Here is a 17098-nt window from a genome sequence, read left to right on the forward strand (position 1 = left end):
ACCTTTCTATGCTCCATGCTTTTCGTACGCTCTTTGGCCCCACCCCGAGGCTCCTGCTACCTCCTCCCGATTGGCTGCATTACACAGCAGCAGCCAATCAGGATGGAGAAAGTTGCCCAGCCTCCTAGCAGCAGCAGCCCTGCTCCCTCTCCCAGGATCGGAGAGTGATAGTCTGAGGTCTGTGCAGAGAACTTGTGCCCTCCTTCTGCTGCCCCAGTCTGCACATGCGCAGTATGCTACTTCTGTTTCATAGGAAGTCACAACTCAACCCATTTTACCCTATGAGATTTTCCAATGAGCTACCGTCAGCTAAGAAGTTTCACTTCAATATGTTTTATTGTGTTTTATACATTTGTTATAAGTCTCTATGCTGTCAGCCTGGGCATCTACTTAGGAACCAGCATATCTGCATAGAGTCCGTAGTTAAGAGGAAGGGCGATTGTCCAGGTCCGGAGAACAAAGGGCACCCTGTGGGGACACCTTTTTTGAGTCTCCTAGACTTGGCGGAGCTTACCCAGTGGGTGGCAATGAGTTAGCCGGGGGAGATACAGCTCGTAGGCGCTTCTCTATTGGCTAATTCATATTTCCCGCTCACCCGACTTTTCGAGACTCCTTGGCACGCCTCCTCCTCTGACGTCAGCCAAGAGACAAGCCCCTGTTTCTATTGGCTAATGGGACAGGGTTCCCACGCTCTGATTGGTCGCTCCTCCTACCTCCATACTAAGGATTGCTTAGCAGAGGGTATGTAAGGAGATGGCTGAGGAAGAGAATCAGACAATCTAGTGGCTTGTGTCGATGAAGCTAGGGCAGGCTTTTCAAAGTTTCTCTGGCTTCCGGCTTCGTTTTGAAGCTAGGAAAGTCTGTCCTGCTGAGACTAAGTCAGACACTAGGTCCAAGTTCTCATTTTAGAACGTAGCGGTCGCGGCTAGGAACTGAAACCGAAAAGAGGACCAGGAAGCCCGGGTGTACAGTATATCCCGGTCAGGGTAAGCCTATCAAAGCAGGCACCCTGAACCTAGTAGAGCCTAGATTTCACCCCCAGGCCCCCAGTAAGTGTGCTTTTATCTGTATTTTGTGTAATTCTTTGTGTTGTACGTGGGTTTACCTGAATAAACTACATTTTGCTTTTACTACCTTGTTTTGCCTGATGCATGATCCCGGTACAAATATAAATAGGTGTTAAAAGTCCTGGTCTCCCGCGACAGCCAATACTATACACTTGGTACATAAAGCTTGGCCCCTTGCAGACGCACTTACCAGAATGCCCTTCTACAGTCTCTATACGTTCTTCCTGCCTACCAGTTAGGTTGTAAACTCTTCGGAGTAGGGACTCCTATTCCTAAATATTATTTTTTATGTCTGAAACACTTCTTCCCATTATATGTTATTTATATTATTTGTTATTTATGTGATTGGTGTGTATTACTACTGTGAAGCGCTATGTGCATTAATGGCGCTATATAAATAAAAACATGCATGCATACATACATAGTAACTGCCAGTGCATAGCCGTAATGCACAAAAAATAAAGGTACTGATTCAACCGTGTCTCTCAGAGGATTAGCAGGCAGCCATTAGACGTCCCACTTGTGTCATAGGTGTGACATCACTATGCCCAAACGTGCATTTCGCATGATGAGTCACGCTTCTTCAGGGGGGAGGCGTTTTGGCTGTGGTCATTCTGCATTTCAGCTGTAGAATCCTAGGGGCAAACTGCTAAATGGATGTGACTGCATATGTAAATTCATTGATTTTCACTGTGGTTATCTATGCCGTCACCAGGGGCACAGATAGCCACATTGGCAACCGATGAGCTTCGTAAAAAAAAACGCACAATTAAATAAAATACAATGAATGTGGATCTTACCCTTGCAGGGATGAAGACTTTAGTAACTGCTAAGGTAATTAAGGGGTGTGATACCATCAGGTATCGCTAGGTGCTGGAAGAGTGCAGTAAGTGTACTTTTCCAGCTCACAGAGAGTTAATCCTCACTGGAATGGCTAATGCAGCTGATGCCTAATTAATCAGCCTGGTCTGACAGGAAGCTGCCAGACAGAGAGACTGTTTTTCCCAGAGAAGGGGGAGGGGGGGGGGGGAGAGAGATAGAAATGCTCCCCAGCTGGGGGAGCTGGTATAGAGGACCTACAGAGGAGTTTCTCTGGGCTCAACCTGGGGCTGAGTTCCCCTAGGAAGGAAGGAGAGACCGTGCTGAAGCAGGGACATCTGCATCAAAGGACTTAGATAAGCAAAACCCTTATTATTGTATGCAGAGACTGTGTTACACTGTGGGGCATGTTTTTGGCTTGGGAACCAGCTTAACTGGCCATGCCATGAGTTGGTTTTCTTAAAGGAACAGTGCACACAGAGTTTGTTTGTGGCTAATAAACCACTACAGTTAAAGTTTCATACTGTGTCTAGCGTCTTACTGACCTTGTTGCGAGGCCGCCCTGCCACAGGTGATGTCAGATATGGGATGCTACACCTCCTGGGGTCAGTAGATGAAGATGTGTTAAGTTCATGAACCGAAGCAGAAAACCAAAAACAACATTTTTATTTTGCTGAAGCAAGTGAATTTGCAGCTAGCAAGTGCTAAGTGTAAAGTTTGCCCAGTCGGGTATGAAAGGATTGCTGTGCTGTGTAAAGCAAATGCCATAAGCAAAGTATTGAGTGTCAAGTTTGCCCTACCGGGGTTGGAAAAAGTAAAAATTGATTTTTGTAAAGATGTTGCCCTAAGAAGAACCAAGAAGGTTCAAACATTGTACAACTCACGTGTGTTGTATAAAGTCTACCCCATCGGGTGTGAAATAAAGAAAGAAAGAAAAAACAGGATTTTAAATTGCCGACATCAACTGTTTGTTTTGTAATGTACGTAACTATACAAAAGAGTGTCCCTTCAGGCCATACGATGATGATGATGATGATGATGATGATGATGATGATGAGAACTCATACGTGGTCCCAGGAAGAGAGCCGCACCCGCAAATAAAAGCTGCAGAAGTGACCAGCGTCCAGAGTGCAGGACCGCATAACCTTGGAATCAATGCCCAGGAATTTGGAGCCATGTCGCTAAAAGGAAACAAGGTGACTTTCAAAAGATTTAGTATGCTGGGTCTGTCAGGAACCAGGTCACCTGGGAGAAGTGTAACACCAAAGTCTCCAAATTAAACCGTGGCAACAAATGGCGATGTCCCTACACTAGGCCCGACATGAGCTACAACCCAGAGCGCCTGGCACAATCGTCCCAGGAATGACGACTAGCCTAGGGATGACAAAGGTTACCGCTACCGCCAGATACAGAGAGCCGAGCGAATCAGAGAAAACAAGTACTTACTGGAAACTATACTATGAGATGTCCCAGAAAGACGTTCAAAACTTCATCACAAAATTGGAAGTTTCTCAGCAAGAGGCTCATGCGCTCAAAGCAGAATTGGGTAAGATAAAAGAATTTACACAAGAAAATTCTAAAATGCAGGAAGCCCTGGAGAGCGCAGAAAGAACGCCATGAGGGGTATGCTCTCAGCACAGAGGTCTGTGAATTGAAGGATACTGAGGAAGAGACCCTGATTCATTTAGAGATGGTAAAAAGCGCAAATACAAGTCTGAGACAGAAAAATTCAGACTTGACTGACCAGATCAGTGAAGGTGATAAGAAGCTTCACCATGCAGAAAAAGTGAAGAAGCAATTAATTCAGAAAAAGTTAGAAGTGCAGAAAGCACTGCAGAATGTAGAGAGGGTGCAACGTGTCTCCCTGGAGCAGCACACACAAGCAGCGCACCTACGGCAGAGCCAGCTGCAGGAGCTACGTGCAAGTCTGCAAGCGGCCAAGGAGAAACAGCGAGTTCTACTGGAAGCAAATGTCCAGGCTGCTAACTAAGTACAAGTGCTACAGGAACGGCTGAGTACCCAGTATGTCCCCACAGAGCAGCATGAGGAGCTGAAGGCCACACTGAACGGCACCAGAGCGTCGCTGGAGGCAGAGCTGAGATGCCAGGTGACTCTGTATGAGAGGGAGCGGGAGAAGGTACAGAAACTGGAGCAAGAGCTGGAGAAGCAGAGAGGCAGCTCCATCCCCATAAGTCAGTATGCCAAGGAGAAAGAGGCCTGGAAAACAGAAGCAGCAGTGATCCTAGTGATGCAAACCCAGAGCAAGCACCAGGAAGAGGTGAAGGCCCTGAGAGGGGACTTGCAGGATCAAACTGAAGAACTGCAGACGCAGATTGCTGAGTGTAAAATACAGCTCGCCGAGAGGAAGGAGGTGGCCGACCTGACACTATGCTATAAGACCAAGATGGGCGATACCCGCAAGCTGCTGGACAAGGTCCGGGAGGAGCACCGGCAGCTGCAGGTCAGAAATAGAGGAAAAGAAACAGATTTAAGCCTTGGTCTAAGTTTGCTAGATGTGGAATTGCGACTCATCGCCAAAGAAGATGACCTAGCAGCTGCACTGTGTGGAAAAAGAAATGCAGAAGGACAGCTTCAAGACCTGAGGAAGGACCTGGAGTCTGATCGTGCTGGCCGCAAGGTGGCAGAGAAACAAAAGTGTGACTTGGGCAAGGAGCTCAAGGCTCTGAAGACTGAGCGGGACGCTACGTTGGACTCTACTGCTGCCCAGCCGGAGGTTTCTCAGATGAAGTTGTACAAACCTAAGACGGACACTTGGGTCACAGAAGCAGTCCGTGGAAAAGATGGCGGTAGAGTTACAGCAGAATGAGTCTCCACAGAACAGTAATGCACAAGTGTCCCCACTACAGGAAAAGGCATTGGCCCGGCACAAGCATGTGTGCTCCACATAATCTAATGCCCGTGAAGACAAGGGTACAGTGAGAGCTGGGGACACCGCTCAACTGCAAAACGAGGTTATAAAGTTGGAACCGCCGGAGCAAGTGAGGCACTCCAGGAAGCATGACTGCAATACATTTGCAGTATTACAGTCTACTTTCCACAAGGCACAGAATGGGAAACCCAAGTTGCGATGGAGTAGCACAGTAAGAATCCAGTCATACTGCAGTGCCCATAGGACCCTGTAAGAGGACATGTGCAGAGGTACGCAATGGAGGCTGTTTTAAGGTAAAATTAAAATAAGGCTTTATTGTGCCTGTCACTTTAAACACAGCAAACATATGAAGAATAGTGAGCCAAACAAGTATACTTAAATTCCAGCCCTCTTTAACTGGATGGCTACCCAAGGTATTCATCAGCCCAAATCATATAGATATATTTATATATACAGATATAGCTAACAGTCCAATAAGAAAGTCTTATCTGTTTGCTGGGTTGCTGCCTTTTCTCCGTATATATCAGCATCCAGGTTTTGAAGTCTTATTTGTCAGATGGGTTGTATCTTGCAAGCTCCAGACATCTCTGTGTTCCCTCAGTCAGTCTCACCTGTGAGACTCAGGAACCTCTGCTCTGTCTATTTCCTGGTTCAGCTCACGTGTGAGCTCAGGAAGAATCTCTCTTCCTGTCTCAAAGGCAGGCTTTTCTAACAAACCTCTAATCAGCCAGGTGAAGTTGGTTAACTGCTGGATCCAAGTAACCAACACACTGCTGGATTAGCGGCATATTCTGAACAGGGATAAGTTCCCTGTTACAGACCCAAAGTGGATTTCTTGCTACGAATGGGACGGAAGTGTGTCCGCGATCGTAAGATGAGAAAGACCTCACAGATTGTCCAGCGACACTCCCAATGTAGTAAGTTAAGGAGTCAAGACAGAAAGGTCCAAGCCTGCGAGTCTGCCGACTGTAATAGAGAGGCGTCATGGGGTGCACTTCGGGTTAATAAGAATCCCGCCCAAGTTGAAGTACTGAAGATAAATTGTGTGGAACCCAACACTGAAGGTACGCTGATGGAGAAAGGTCCAAAAGCCATCACCGCTAAAGCGGAGTTGGTGTCTTCACAAGAGAAAGCCAAACAGTCACTAGTGAGTGTATGCAATGAGCTGACCGAGGTCAAGGCTCTTCTACAGGGTAAGGGAGACTCTGAGCACAAGAGGATAAGGACAGAGATGCATCTTCAGGATTGCAGATCAGGGTCACAGAGCGACAGAGTCCTGGCAGAGAGAGCTGGCAGACGGCAGGATGCTCGGGAACCTTTGCAAAAGGGACACAACAAAGGCGAAGCTTCAACCCTAGACTCCGGCCGGCACAAGATAAAGAGGTAGCGAAGGACCAGTCTGCAGGCCCAGAAGGCCTAGTACTTGCCCTGAAGGAAAGACTCTTTAACTGGAAGGCAAGGAAAAAGAAGAGGTGGATGTCAGACATAGAAACAAAAAAAGAACAGCGCAAAAAAACCATAGTGTAGTATATTTAAATAGTTTTATAAAAGATAAAGGTGAGTATTGCACGTACATCAAAAAGAAGGTTTAATAGCAAGACATGTTAGGGATATGTTACCACTCGGCAGGCACAACGGGATACAGGCACCGGGAATTGGACGTCCTCCCTCAAGATGCTGGTATCTGGATGCAGAGTATACAGCTCAGCTTGGAGAAGGAGTGGCTCAGTGAGTAAAGACACAGACAGGCACAGAGAGTTTGAAGCAGGGGAGAAAAAAAAAAAGGAGAGGGCGCGTTCCTTTATTATTTACATTTACCCCCATTGCGGCATTATATTGGGACATTTGTTTCATTGCGGGACCTGTAAGGGACTCTGTATACTGCCCGACTGCATATCGCGAAGGAGTGACGCACTACAGATGCGACCGGCTGAGAGACGCTGCCGGATGACGTCACACGCCAACGTGGACTAACCAGGAAGAGACGCGGTGATCCACCCCTGAGAACAACTGCTATGAGCTCCGTGAAGGCGCGGGAAGGTTCCCCAACGCTGTGAACCAAGCTGAGCTGTATACTCTGCATCCAGATACCAGCATCTTGAGGGAGGACGTCCAATTCCCGGTGCCTGTATCCCGTTGTGCCTGCCGAGTGGTAACATGTCCCTAACATGTCTTGCTATTAACCCTTCTTTTTGATGTACGTGCAATACTCACCTTTATCTTTTATAAAACTATTTAAATATACTACACTATGGTTTTTTTGCGCTGTTCTTTTTTTGTTTCTATCTAGCTTGGTGTTTGAACCATTTCCACTGATCAGCAGCATAAAACTTCACCTATCAGGTTGTATTATTAATTTATATATAAGTCACTATTCTCTAGCACAGACCACATTGAGCGCAACATTTTTTTCGGATGTCAGACATGTCTGACAAAGAGGCTGGTGCACAGGAATAGTGCACGGGCCGCTCACAGGACAATGTTTCACTGGGAAGAGGGATATGTGATACCATCAGGTATCTCTAGGTGCTGGAACAGTGCAGTAAGTGTACTTTTCCAGCTCACAGAGAGTTAATCCTAATGCAGCTGCCTAATTAATCAGCCTGGTCTGAATGAAATGAATGAGGAAGTGTTTTAAAATATTCTGGAAGCTGCCAGACAGAGACTGTTTTCCCCAGAGTAGGGGGGGGGGTGGAAGTGCTCCCCAGCTGCGGAAGCTGGTATAGAGGACCTACAGAGGTATTTCCCTGTGCTCCACGTGGGGCTGAGTTCCCCTAGGAAAAAAGGAGGAGAGACCGTGTTGAAGCAGGGACGTCTGTTCCAAGGACTAAGAAAAGTAAAACCCTTAATATTGTATGCAGAGACTGTGTTACACTGTGGCATATACCAGGACATGTTTTTGGTTTGGGAACCAGCTTAGCTGGCCATGCAGTTAGTGAGGGCGAAAGCTAGTGTGTCATTAGCTTTCCCTAAAGGGAATAGGTGTTTATTTTCTATGATTTGGTTTTCTTAAAGGGACAGTGCACCCAGAGTTTATTTGTTTGTGGCTAATAAACCACTACAGTTAAAGTTTCATACTGTGTCTAGCGTCTTACTGACCCTACCGTGAGGCCGCCCTGCCACTGGGGTTACTGGTGTTTTAGAGGGGAACCAGGGGGAACGAGGACCAAGGGGAAAGCCCAGAGGGGGCCTGGGCTACACTTATATAAGTAAATTTACAGGAAATACCTGCATACATGGATTTTAAAGAAAGTCTGTACCCTGTGCTTGTACTTTAAGAGCGAATAAATACATTGTATTATGAGAGTTTGTGGGTTAAAGCAATCATTAACATGTATTTTGTTATCTACATGTACGATATTAAAGCATGTACAAGTTTTCCCAACTGCATAGTAAACTTATACAGACTTTCCGCTTTAAATGTCGCAGCTTCAGTAAGGATCTGAAGTTGCCTGATTTTCTAGCACAATTTGTTTTTGTAATACTGTAAATCGCACTGAACTTTACCTGCCAGGTTAGGCACAGTAATGGTTACTATATGTGTACTTGGCATAATTTTGGCAGCTTTAATGTCATCACTTATTGTGGAAAGTACAGCTCAACCCCCTTATAACGCTATGCTTGGGGTCCAAAGAATCATATCACGTTATAAGCGAATCGCGTTAGAAATAATGTACAATTGTATGCATTGTACAATAAAGTATTTAAGATACCAATAATCGAGTTGTAAAGTATTCATAAATATTAAAATTGGGAGCCACACTTGCATCGCGTTATAAGCGGATTCGCGTTATAACGGGGTTGAGCTCTAGTTATATAAAGAACTAGAAAAAGTTAAGGGAGGAAGATATGAACAATTACATGTATAAATAATTAAAGATGCATAGTTTCCTTATTGCATACAGTATGAATAGGATGTTAGTACAGTAGTAGTTTGCATCCTTGGTAAAATGCATAGCTGTGTGTTGAGTAGCTGGACTGCTTCAGTTATTAATGTATAGTGTTGTGAAATAATCCAGATATCTAATTCCTGCCTTAATGTCTTTTTTTTTACAGCCATTAAACATCTTTTTTGCTGAGGAATGGAAAATAAAAATAGGTGACTTTGGTCTTGTGACTGCAATGACTGGAGAACATGAAGAGCAAGAAGTGCTTCGAACCCAATGCATTGGAACTCAATCTTACATGGCCCCTGAACAGGTGAATGTCTACATAAAGGCATTGATTACCTGAGCTCCATTAAATCATATCAAGTAATGTGACGTTAGTAAAACAGGACGTTATTTTGCCTTACTCAGTAAAGTAATTTTATGCAAAAATAACAGATGTAATTGAGCTCATTAACATAGGATTAACTGCACTTTTTTTTTTTTTAGAATAATAAGACATCATCTACAAATAATGTGACGTTATTTTAATTCTTGCCATAACTCCCACCGAGACACTGAAGTAGGGTTTTTGCTGGAGAGAGGGAGAGACTGGCCATTTTATAAGAGAATCCACTGACTTATAAACCTCCAATAGATTCACCTGTACTCAAAATATAATTTACATATTCAGATTAGCATGTTTCCCAGGTATCTACCCACGTGGAGTATAGGTGAATCTATTAGAGGTCTATTTTAGTGTTTGGATGGGAGTAATGCCAGAGTTATGCATGACCTAAATAATGTTATCTTATCCTTAATAGAGCTTTGTAAATGTCGGGATTAATATTTTGTTATAATTAACTTGTGAAAAATAGTGCTCTAAACTATTTGTGAATGACAATAGTGTGAGTAAGACACAATAGTGTGTAGATTAAAATTGGATATTCGGGAAAATAACTAATTAAGGAGAGAGATGCAGCTAGTCAAAGTAGATGGCTCAAACATCAAGGAGACACAGAGCATAGAGCGAACTACTAATGTGTGAACTGTGAATATAATAAACATCTCGAGTGAATCAAATTGTGAACAGTATACTGTATAAGTAACAATGGTGATGATAATTGATATGAAGTATAAAAACATATATAGAAAAAATATAAAGTGAAGAAACTCAGGCCCCAAGTGTAGTATGGAATAAAATCACTTTCCTTTGGGGAACACAGGAGGGTCTGCCGCTGTGGTAGGTTGAATGACAGAGCATCCAAATCTATAGAGAAAAGATAAACAAGCGCAGACCTCTCATGATGTAGTATGTAAAAGTATAATTTATATATAAAGGTAAAAGGTGCAAGTACAACAACAAAAATCTTTAAAGCATTGGTTAAAAACCGTATTATCCACGATGATGCCAGGGTTCACGGCTCCACTCTCCAATTGCATCAGGTGATCTGTGGAAAACCGAGGCGTCCTTTTCTTCTACAAATATTAACACCTGGGACTTCAACCAATCCCAACATACAGAGGGATTCAAATAGAATACATTTTCACTCTATTCTATTTCACACAGTATAATCATTCCCTTTGATAAAGCGCCTCCACAGCGGGAAACGTATTTTATGTGTGTCCTTATGTTTGGCTCATATGCCCAATAAATAATTTATTTTAACCTTTTTTTTGCCTCCAGACCTCACGTAAATTTGTTGTGCTCTACTCTTCACCCATTCTATTCCCTGATGAAGTAGCACCTGCTACTAAACGCGTTGTGTGATATTTTGTGTTATGTTTGCTCTTTAGTATCATTGAGCCCCTTTTTCAACTTGCTCAGTAAATATTTTAAAATGTGCATTAAGTGCTGCTGTTTTGTTCTCTGGACTACTCCTGGGTGGTGACGTCACCCTTGAGCGCTTGTGCCTCAGCTGTTTCCTAAACTGAGTTGATTCCAGCAAAACCTGTACAGCAGAGTGGAGGATGAGGTATGTGCGCCTTGGACCGGGAGTGGGTGCTTTCCCTACCAGAACAGATGCCCCCAATACTGCAGTGATTGTATCCACACCTGGAACCAGTGCTTTCCCTACCGGAACAGATACTTGAAACGCTGCAGCATTTGTGGAACTTTACTTACCTGCTAAAATTAGGCTGACTGCGGGTCCTCTCAATTGCGGGTTTTCTTGCGGGTCCTGTCAATTGGGTGACGCTTGCGAGGGTCTGGTATTTTGATGGTCTTTAATCTGACGGATATAATGTCTCGATTTCACTGTATGTGTACAGTAACACTTTTGTATCTACTAAAATGATTATTTGGTAATGCCTAAGAGTTTGTGCTTGTCTTTATCCATAATTAACTGGTGTTGGCCTATGTAACTTTTCTTTAATTTAAGTTAACGGAGTCTAGTAACTCTTGCTGTATAAAAGTTAAAATGACTGGAAGACTGATGAAAGCTATTGTAATAAAAACACTGTTTTTATTGTTCTTTGGTTAAACAAACGTGGTTCATGTTTAAAGCGATTAAGTCTAAAGACTACATCTATTTAGGTTTTTGCAGCATTATTGATATTTTTGTTGGAATTTGCACTTTATTTTATATTTTAGGAGAAAAACAATATCTACTAATTATATATGTTGGCCACAGTCTGAAAAGCTTGCCCACCACATCAACGTAACCCTACTGTAGATCAGGCAAGTCCTAACTTCTAATTTTACTTAACATGTCCTCTGCGCTGGATGCCCCCTGCTTTTCTCGTTCATTTTCTTTATAGAGGAGAACTCACTTGCTAACTTAAATGTCTTTTATACCTTGTAATTAGCAAACCACGTGGAAGTAGGTTGGTGCTTAAACCCAATATAAGGGGGTCACCAGCCTTCCAAAATTACTAATCCAGTTTGTAAAACGCCCCAAACGCTAGTTTAAACCAAGGTATGATCGCACTAGAAATGTATAAAGTTGCAACATGGTGCTTTGCTTTACCATCCTTCAGGTTTGTCATTTTTAAGTAATTATTTGGTTTCCGTTTTACATTGCATATTACGGTATTATGTCTGATGGAGAATATTTATCCCTTATAAGTAAATGGTAATAATTATGCTTTGCTGCACTGAAGGGTAACATTGTTAAACAAAATAACTTTTTTCTTTTCATATTTAGAAAGGAAGCATTTATGACCATGAAGTTGATATTTTCCCACTAGGATTAATACTCTATGAACTTCTTTGGAAATTTAACACTACTCATGAAAAAATTGTGGTACGTTTTAAGAAGACTTATTCCAACATAATGCTTTATAATTACAATACAAGCATATAGACTCCTACTGCACAACCAATCTGACGTTTAGGTTCTTTGTTTTAGCCATCTTCACATGTAGATGAAATCAATTGTTGCAGAGCTTATTTTTTTAAAGTTTGGATTCACTATATCCACTAAATCCAGTAAAGGTCTTTTGAAGGCTGGGAAGTGAAATAATGCTAAAAATAAAGTAATAACTGTACAGAAAGTAGGCTGTTTGTTTGTCTCTTTGGTTTGTTTTCTTAAATGCCCAGCAACACTTATTAGTAATAAATAGTTTTACCATATAGTGATTGACCATGATTGTACATGATTCAAATGTATGTAAAGTATGTAAAAAAAATAATTATATAGCACCAACAATGTACACATCTCTTTACAAGAGAGACTCTACAATACAGGGACCTATAATACAGTAAGTGCTACAAATATATAATCAGAGAATAGGAAAGGAAATCCCTGCCCCGCAGAGCTTACAATGTTCGTATAATAATTAAATATAACAAATTATTTGTGTTTGTTTTTAGGAATGGGACTATATACGGATTGCCAAATTCCCAAAGATGTTTGTAGAGAAATACCCCGTCGAGGTACGTATGCCATTATTAATGTTTCAAAGATCTATTTATTTATGCCTCTTTATTTTATATTTAATGTAATCATTTGATTTTTTCAGGAATCCATGATCCGGTTAATGCTGTCAGAAGATCCAAACAAAAGACCCAAAGCTTCTGTCCTAAAGAATTCCTTTGGAGAAAACTCCTTTTTATATTCAAAAACATGTTAAGCATGTACAGTATGGGTTTATCCAGTGCAAATCATTGTGAAAATCAAGGGTTGCAAATATGTTTTAGATTTTAAATATTTTTATACATACATAAGCTTGTGTACCTAGTAACTAGTGGAAATGTATGGCCAGGTACAGTATAAATGGTTCATTTTTATTATAAATACTTGTTCAGGATATCATTGTAAAGAAGAAGAAAAAAATATTCAGACCAGACATTTATGAGATGTGCCTGTCTGCTCATGTTAATGGTCTTTTGGTGTTGCATTATAGTTTAAAAGGGACTTCACTGATGCTTGACTGAGAAGTCAGAATATCATTTAAAAAAATGTCATTTATGTGATAGTATATCCCCCCAACCAAAAACTACACTACTCTTAGTAGGAGACATGAACATGATAGCAGTCTCAGAGCAAGATAGAGCAAGCGCACAAGGAACCCCACACCCACGCTCTACAGAAAAAAATATTAAATATTAAAAGAGTTCTCGCTCACTGATATTTGGAGGGCGCAACACCAGGGCCAACGGGACTACACGTTCTTTTCAACCCCACACCAGACCTATTAGAGGATTGACTACTTTCTGGGTACCAAAGACATTCTACAGGCATCCTCCCAGTCAGACATAGGATCTATATCATGGTCAGACCACGCTCTGGTGTCACTGATACTCTCTCTCCCCTTCTGTAAAAACAATCAATATAATTGGAAACTTAACGACTCATTGCTAAATCAAATGGATGTAGAGATTGATATTAAACAAAAGCTCAGAGAATATTTGACACTGAATAAGGGCTCAGTAGAGTCACCAGCAATGTTATGGGAAGCCCATAAGGCCACAATAAGAGAAGCTATCATTTCCATAGCATCACACAAGAAAAAAAGCTAAGCAAAAACTATATAATGAATTAGCTGAGAAAGTACAGCTCCTTGAACAAAAACATAAAAATAACCCCTCAAAAAAATTATTTAAATTATTAGACAAAGCCAGATCTGAATTTAAACAGACTCAACTAGATGAAGTGGAGAGAGCGTTAAGGTGGACCAAACAAAAGTACTATGATAACGGCAACAAAGCCGACCAACTATTAGCGTCCAAACTTAGAGGTCTGAGAACCAAATCGCAAATCACAGCTATCCAAACTAGGTCAGGAGAAAAAACATACGAGAAGCAAATAGCAAAGGAGTCCTCTGATTTCTATTCTAAATTGTACAACCTAAATTTCCCAAAGAACCGATCCTCTGGATCAGAAGCTATCTCCAGGTATTTGGAGAAATGTAAACTTCCAGAACTATCGGAAGAGAATATTCTAGAACTAACAAAGATAAAACGCAGGAAGAATTATTAGAAGCCATTGCTCAATTGAAAGCTAGAAAAACGCCGGGCCCAGGTGGCTTCTCAAATCAGTACTATAAAAAATTTAAGATGGTGTTATCCCCGTATATGCTGGATGTATTTAATGCGTTTCTAGATGGAGCGGCCATACCGACATCAATGTCCAAAGCAAATCTAGCAATTATACACAAGGAAGGGAGAGACCCATTACAATGTGGTAACTATCACCCCATAGCCTTCCTTAATTCGGATTTAAAACTTTTCAGCAACATTTTAGCAAACAGACTTACCCCAATACTGCCCAGTTTAATCCATATAGACCAGGTCGGGTTTGTCTCGGGAAGACAAGCCTCCGATAATACTAGAAAAATTATTAATCTTATAGACCATGTACACCTCTCAAACACGAAGGCTATCCTGCTGAGTCTAGATGCTGAAAAAGCATTTGACAGGATAAGATGGGACTTGTTAAATCAAACACTTATTAAATTCGGATTTAGGGGCCAGTATCTAGAGGGGATCAGAGCTCTCTACAAAAATCCCACAGCTGTCGTGAAACTCCCAGGAGGAGACTCAAATCCCATAAAAATAAATAATGGTACCTGACAGGGATGCCCCCTGTCTCCGCTTCTATTCACCCTCTCCATAGAACCCCTGGCAACTACAATCAGAGTCGAAAAGAATATTAAAGGAATTTAAATTGGAGAGACAAACTACAAAATATCCCTTTTTGCCGACGACATTATCCTAACTCTAGCCAACCCCTTGACGTCCCTCCCGAACTTACATTCCCAACTAGACCAATTCAGTAAAATTTCGGGATATAAAATTAACACGGACAAGTCGGAGGCACTGAATTTATCCCTAACAATACCCGAAGTTAAGCTACTACAAGCAAACTTTAACTATAAATGGAGCTCGACAAAGATTAAATATCTGGGAATACAGATAGCAAGTTTCTATAAATCCCTATACCAATATAACTATCCCCCCCTTTTTGAAAAGATAAAAAAAGATCTCCTGAGCTGGAACGAATATCAGATATCTTGGCTAGGAAGAATAGCCACAGTTAAAATGAATATTCTGCCAAGACTCCTATATTATTTCCAGACTCTACCAATAGACATCCCACTGTCCGAGCTCAAAAATATTCAAAACAGAATTTTCCAATTTATCTCGAAAAACAAAAGACCAAGGGTTGCTAGATCAATTTTGCTAGCTCCAAAGGATTGCAGAGGTTTGGGAGTCCCAGGTATCACTAAATACTATTTGGCGGCCCAACTAAAAGAAGTAATAATGTGGAACAATGATCTAACTACAAGTTGTTGGCTTGGGATTGAGTCTACCTATGCGGGACCTCTTTCACTTCCGGACGCTCTTTGGGCCGAGGGAGGAAGAGAGACCTTCGCGGAAAAATTTAAACTGGGAGCAATGAGATGTACATGGAAGATATGGGCTAGAAACAAGGGGAAATTTGATCCGGCATCCTCCCCTACACTATTGACCCCTATATTTAACAACCCAGAGTTTCTTCGAGGCTGTCTCCCAAAGGGACTTGGTAAATTCAAAGAGCTAAAGATGGTAATAGCCGATGACTTTGTATCTAAAGGTAAGATTTTACCACTTCCAGATTTAGAGAAAAAATATCAAATTACAAACCTACCAGTATTTGGCTTCTTACAAATTCGACACTATTTACAAACAGTCTCAAAAGATTCGGCGTTTTCGGCCCTAACAAAATTTGAGAGACTATGCAGAAGAGGCTATTACTGTAAAGGTCTGATCTCGGAGGTGTATCTGAGCCTGGCGATAACCGCAGCACACTCTAATCATAGTTATATGCTAAGATGGGCAGAAGATTTAAATTAAATTTAGATAGAGACGACTGGGAGGATATTTGGGAAGCAGCCGCCAAAACATCAATTTGTACCACTATAAAAGAGAATATATATATAATCTTATTTCATTGGTACCTAACCCCGAACAGGCTGAGCCAGAATTTACCCGGGTCCTCAGATTTGTGCAGAGAGATACACAAGGAAGCGGCTGCTTCCCCAATAAGTCTTGAAAGAGTTTCTTGGATCACAACAAAAGAAAGAAGATACATAGGAAAAGAAGACAACAATGCAATGTTCATGTTTAAATGCAATGTTTAATTTTTTCTCTTAAGATTGTGAGTTTGTATCATTTATATGAAAATGCTTATTGTATGATGTCTATCTCTCTAAAAAGAATAAAAAATTGAAACAAAAAAAATAAAAATATTATCAGGGTAGATTTTAGGTATCTTACTTGTGCCAAAGAGTGATTATTCAGGGCGATATCATTCTCAATGGGAAGAAACATGCTAATATATGAAATTTAAATTTTTTATACAGTTTGGTCTGTGTACATTTGCTTTTTTTCACTTTTAATAAGTATAAAAAAATATTTGCAACATAACCAGGGAGGCTGCCAGGCGATCCCCTCTACCCCCACCCTGTACCCACACGTAACGAACGAATAAAGACAGGAAACGGGAACTGGAGGTAAAATGGGTGCAGCTATTTATTTATACATAAAGCCTAATAGGGGAAAATACCACTCCCTGCCAGAGGGTTCCTTTTGACAGGAGGGGCAGGGGAAGGTCAGCCGGCCCTTGCACCACTAACCTTGTGTCCCCTACGCGAGCGGGCTTTTGAAGTCATGTATAAATGACCTTGCCCACTCGTACTCCCCCTGGGCTCAAACGGCCCAGCTCCCAGTCTGGCAAGAATAAGCACCAACCCCCCAAAAGCCGCCACCGACGGGCCTATTTAACCCCCCTTAAACTAGGCCCGTACCGCCAACCACGCCAGAACCCTCTCCACACCCTCCTGCAAACAGGTCTAACTCGATATCTGATGTGCACCCCATCTGCCCTGAATAAACCCCCTGAGCTAGAATCAAAATCCGGGTGTCTGATTACCCAGCACCCGCACTCCGCCACAAACTTGCCTACTGCCCTGTAGACTTTCTTCCGCGCCCTGTCCACTGTGTGCAGTACCCTAGCGCCCCGCCAGGCCTG

General features: G+C 42.0%; 1 protein-coding gene across 2 annotated transcripts in view; it reads left to right on the forward strand.

Annotated features, from left to right (window-relative positions):
* Positions 1 to 16433, forward strand: part of LOC142493052 (interferon-induced, double-stranded RNA-activated protein kinase-like) — a 144900-nt gene extending 128467 nt beyond the window's left edge. Inside the window, exons 16-19 of one of the 2 annotated variants that reach the window (XM_075596490.1) lie at positions 8833 to 8976; positions 11789 to 11887; positions 12457 to 12519; positions 12606 to 16433. In XM_075596490.1, coding sequence (XP_075452605.1) covers positions 8833 to 8976; positions 11789 to 11887; positions 12457 to 12519; positions 12606 to 12716 — 417 coding nt within the window. In that variant the 3' untranslated portion in view covers positions 12717 to 16433. Of the gene's footprint in view, positions 1 to 8832; positions 8977 to 11235; positions 11746 to 11788; positions 11888 to 12456; positions 12520 to 12605 lie in introns of those variants that run through there. The other variant, XM_075596491.1, reaches the window with a different exon arrangement.
* Positions 16434 to 17098: the final 665 nt, after the last annotated feature.

Source organism: Ascaphus truei, chromosome 4 (assembly GCF_040206685.1).
Source record: "Ascaphus truei isolate aAscTru1 chromosome 4, aAscTru1.hap1, whole genome shotgun sequence".
Lineage (NCBI taxonomy): Eukaryota > Metazoa > Chordata > Amphibia > Anura > Ascaphidae > Ascaphus > Ascaphus truei.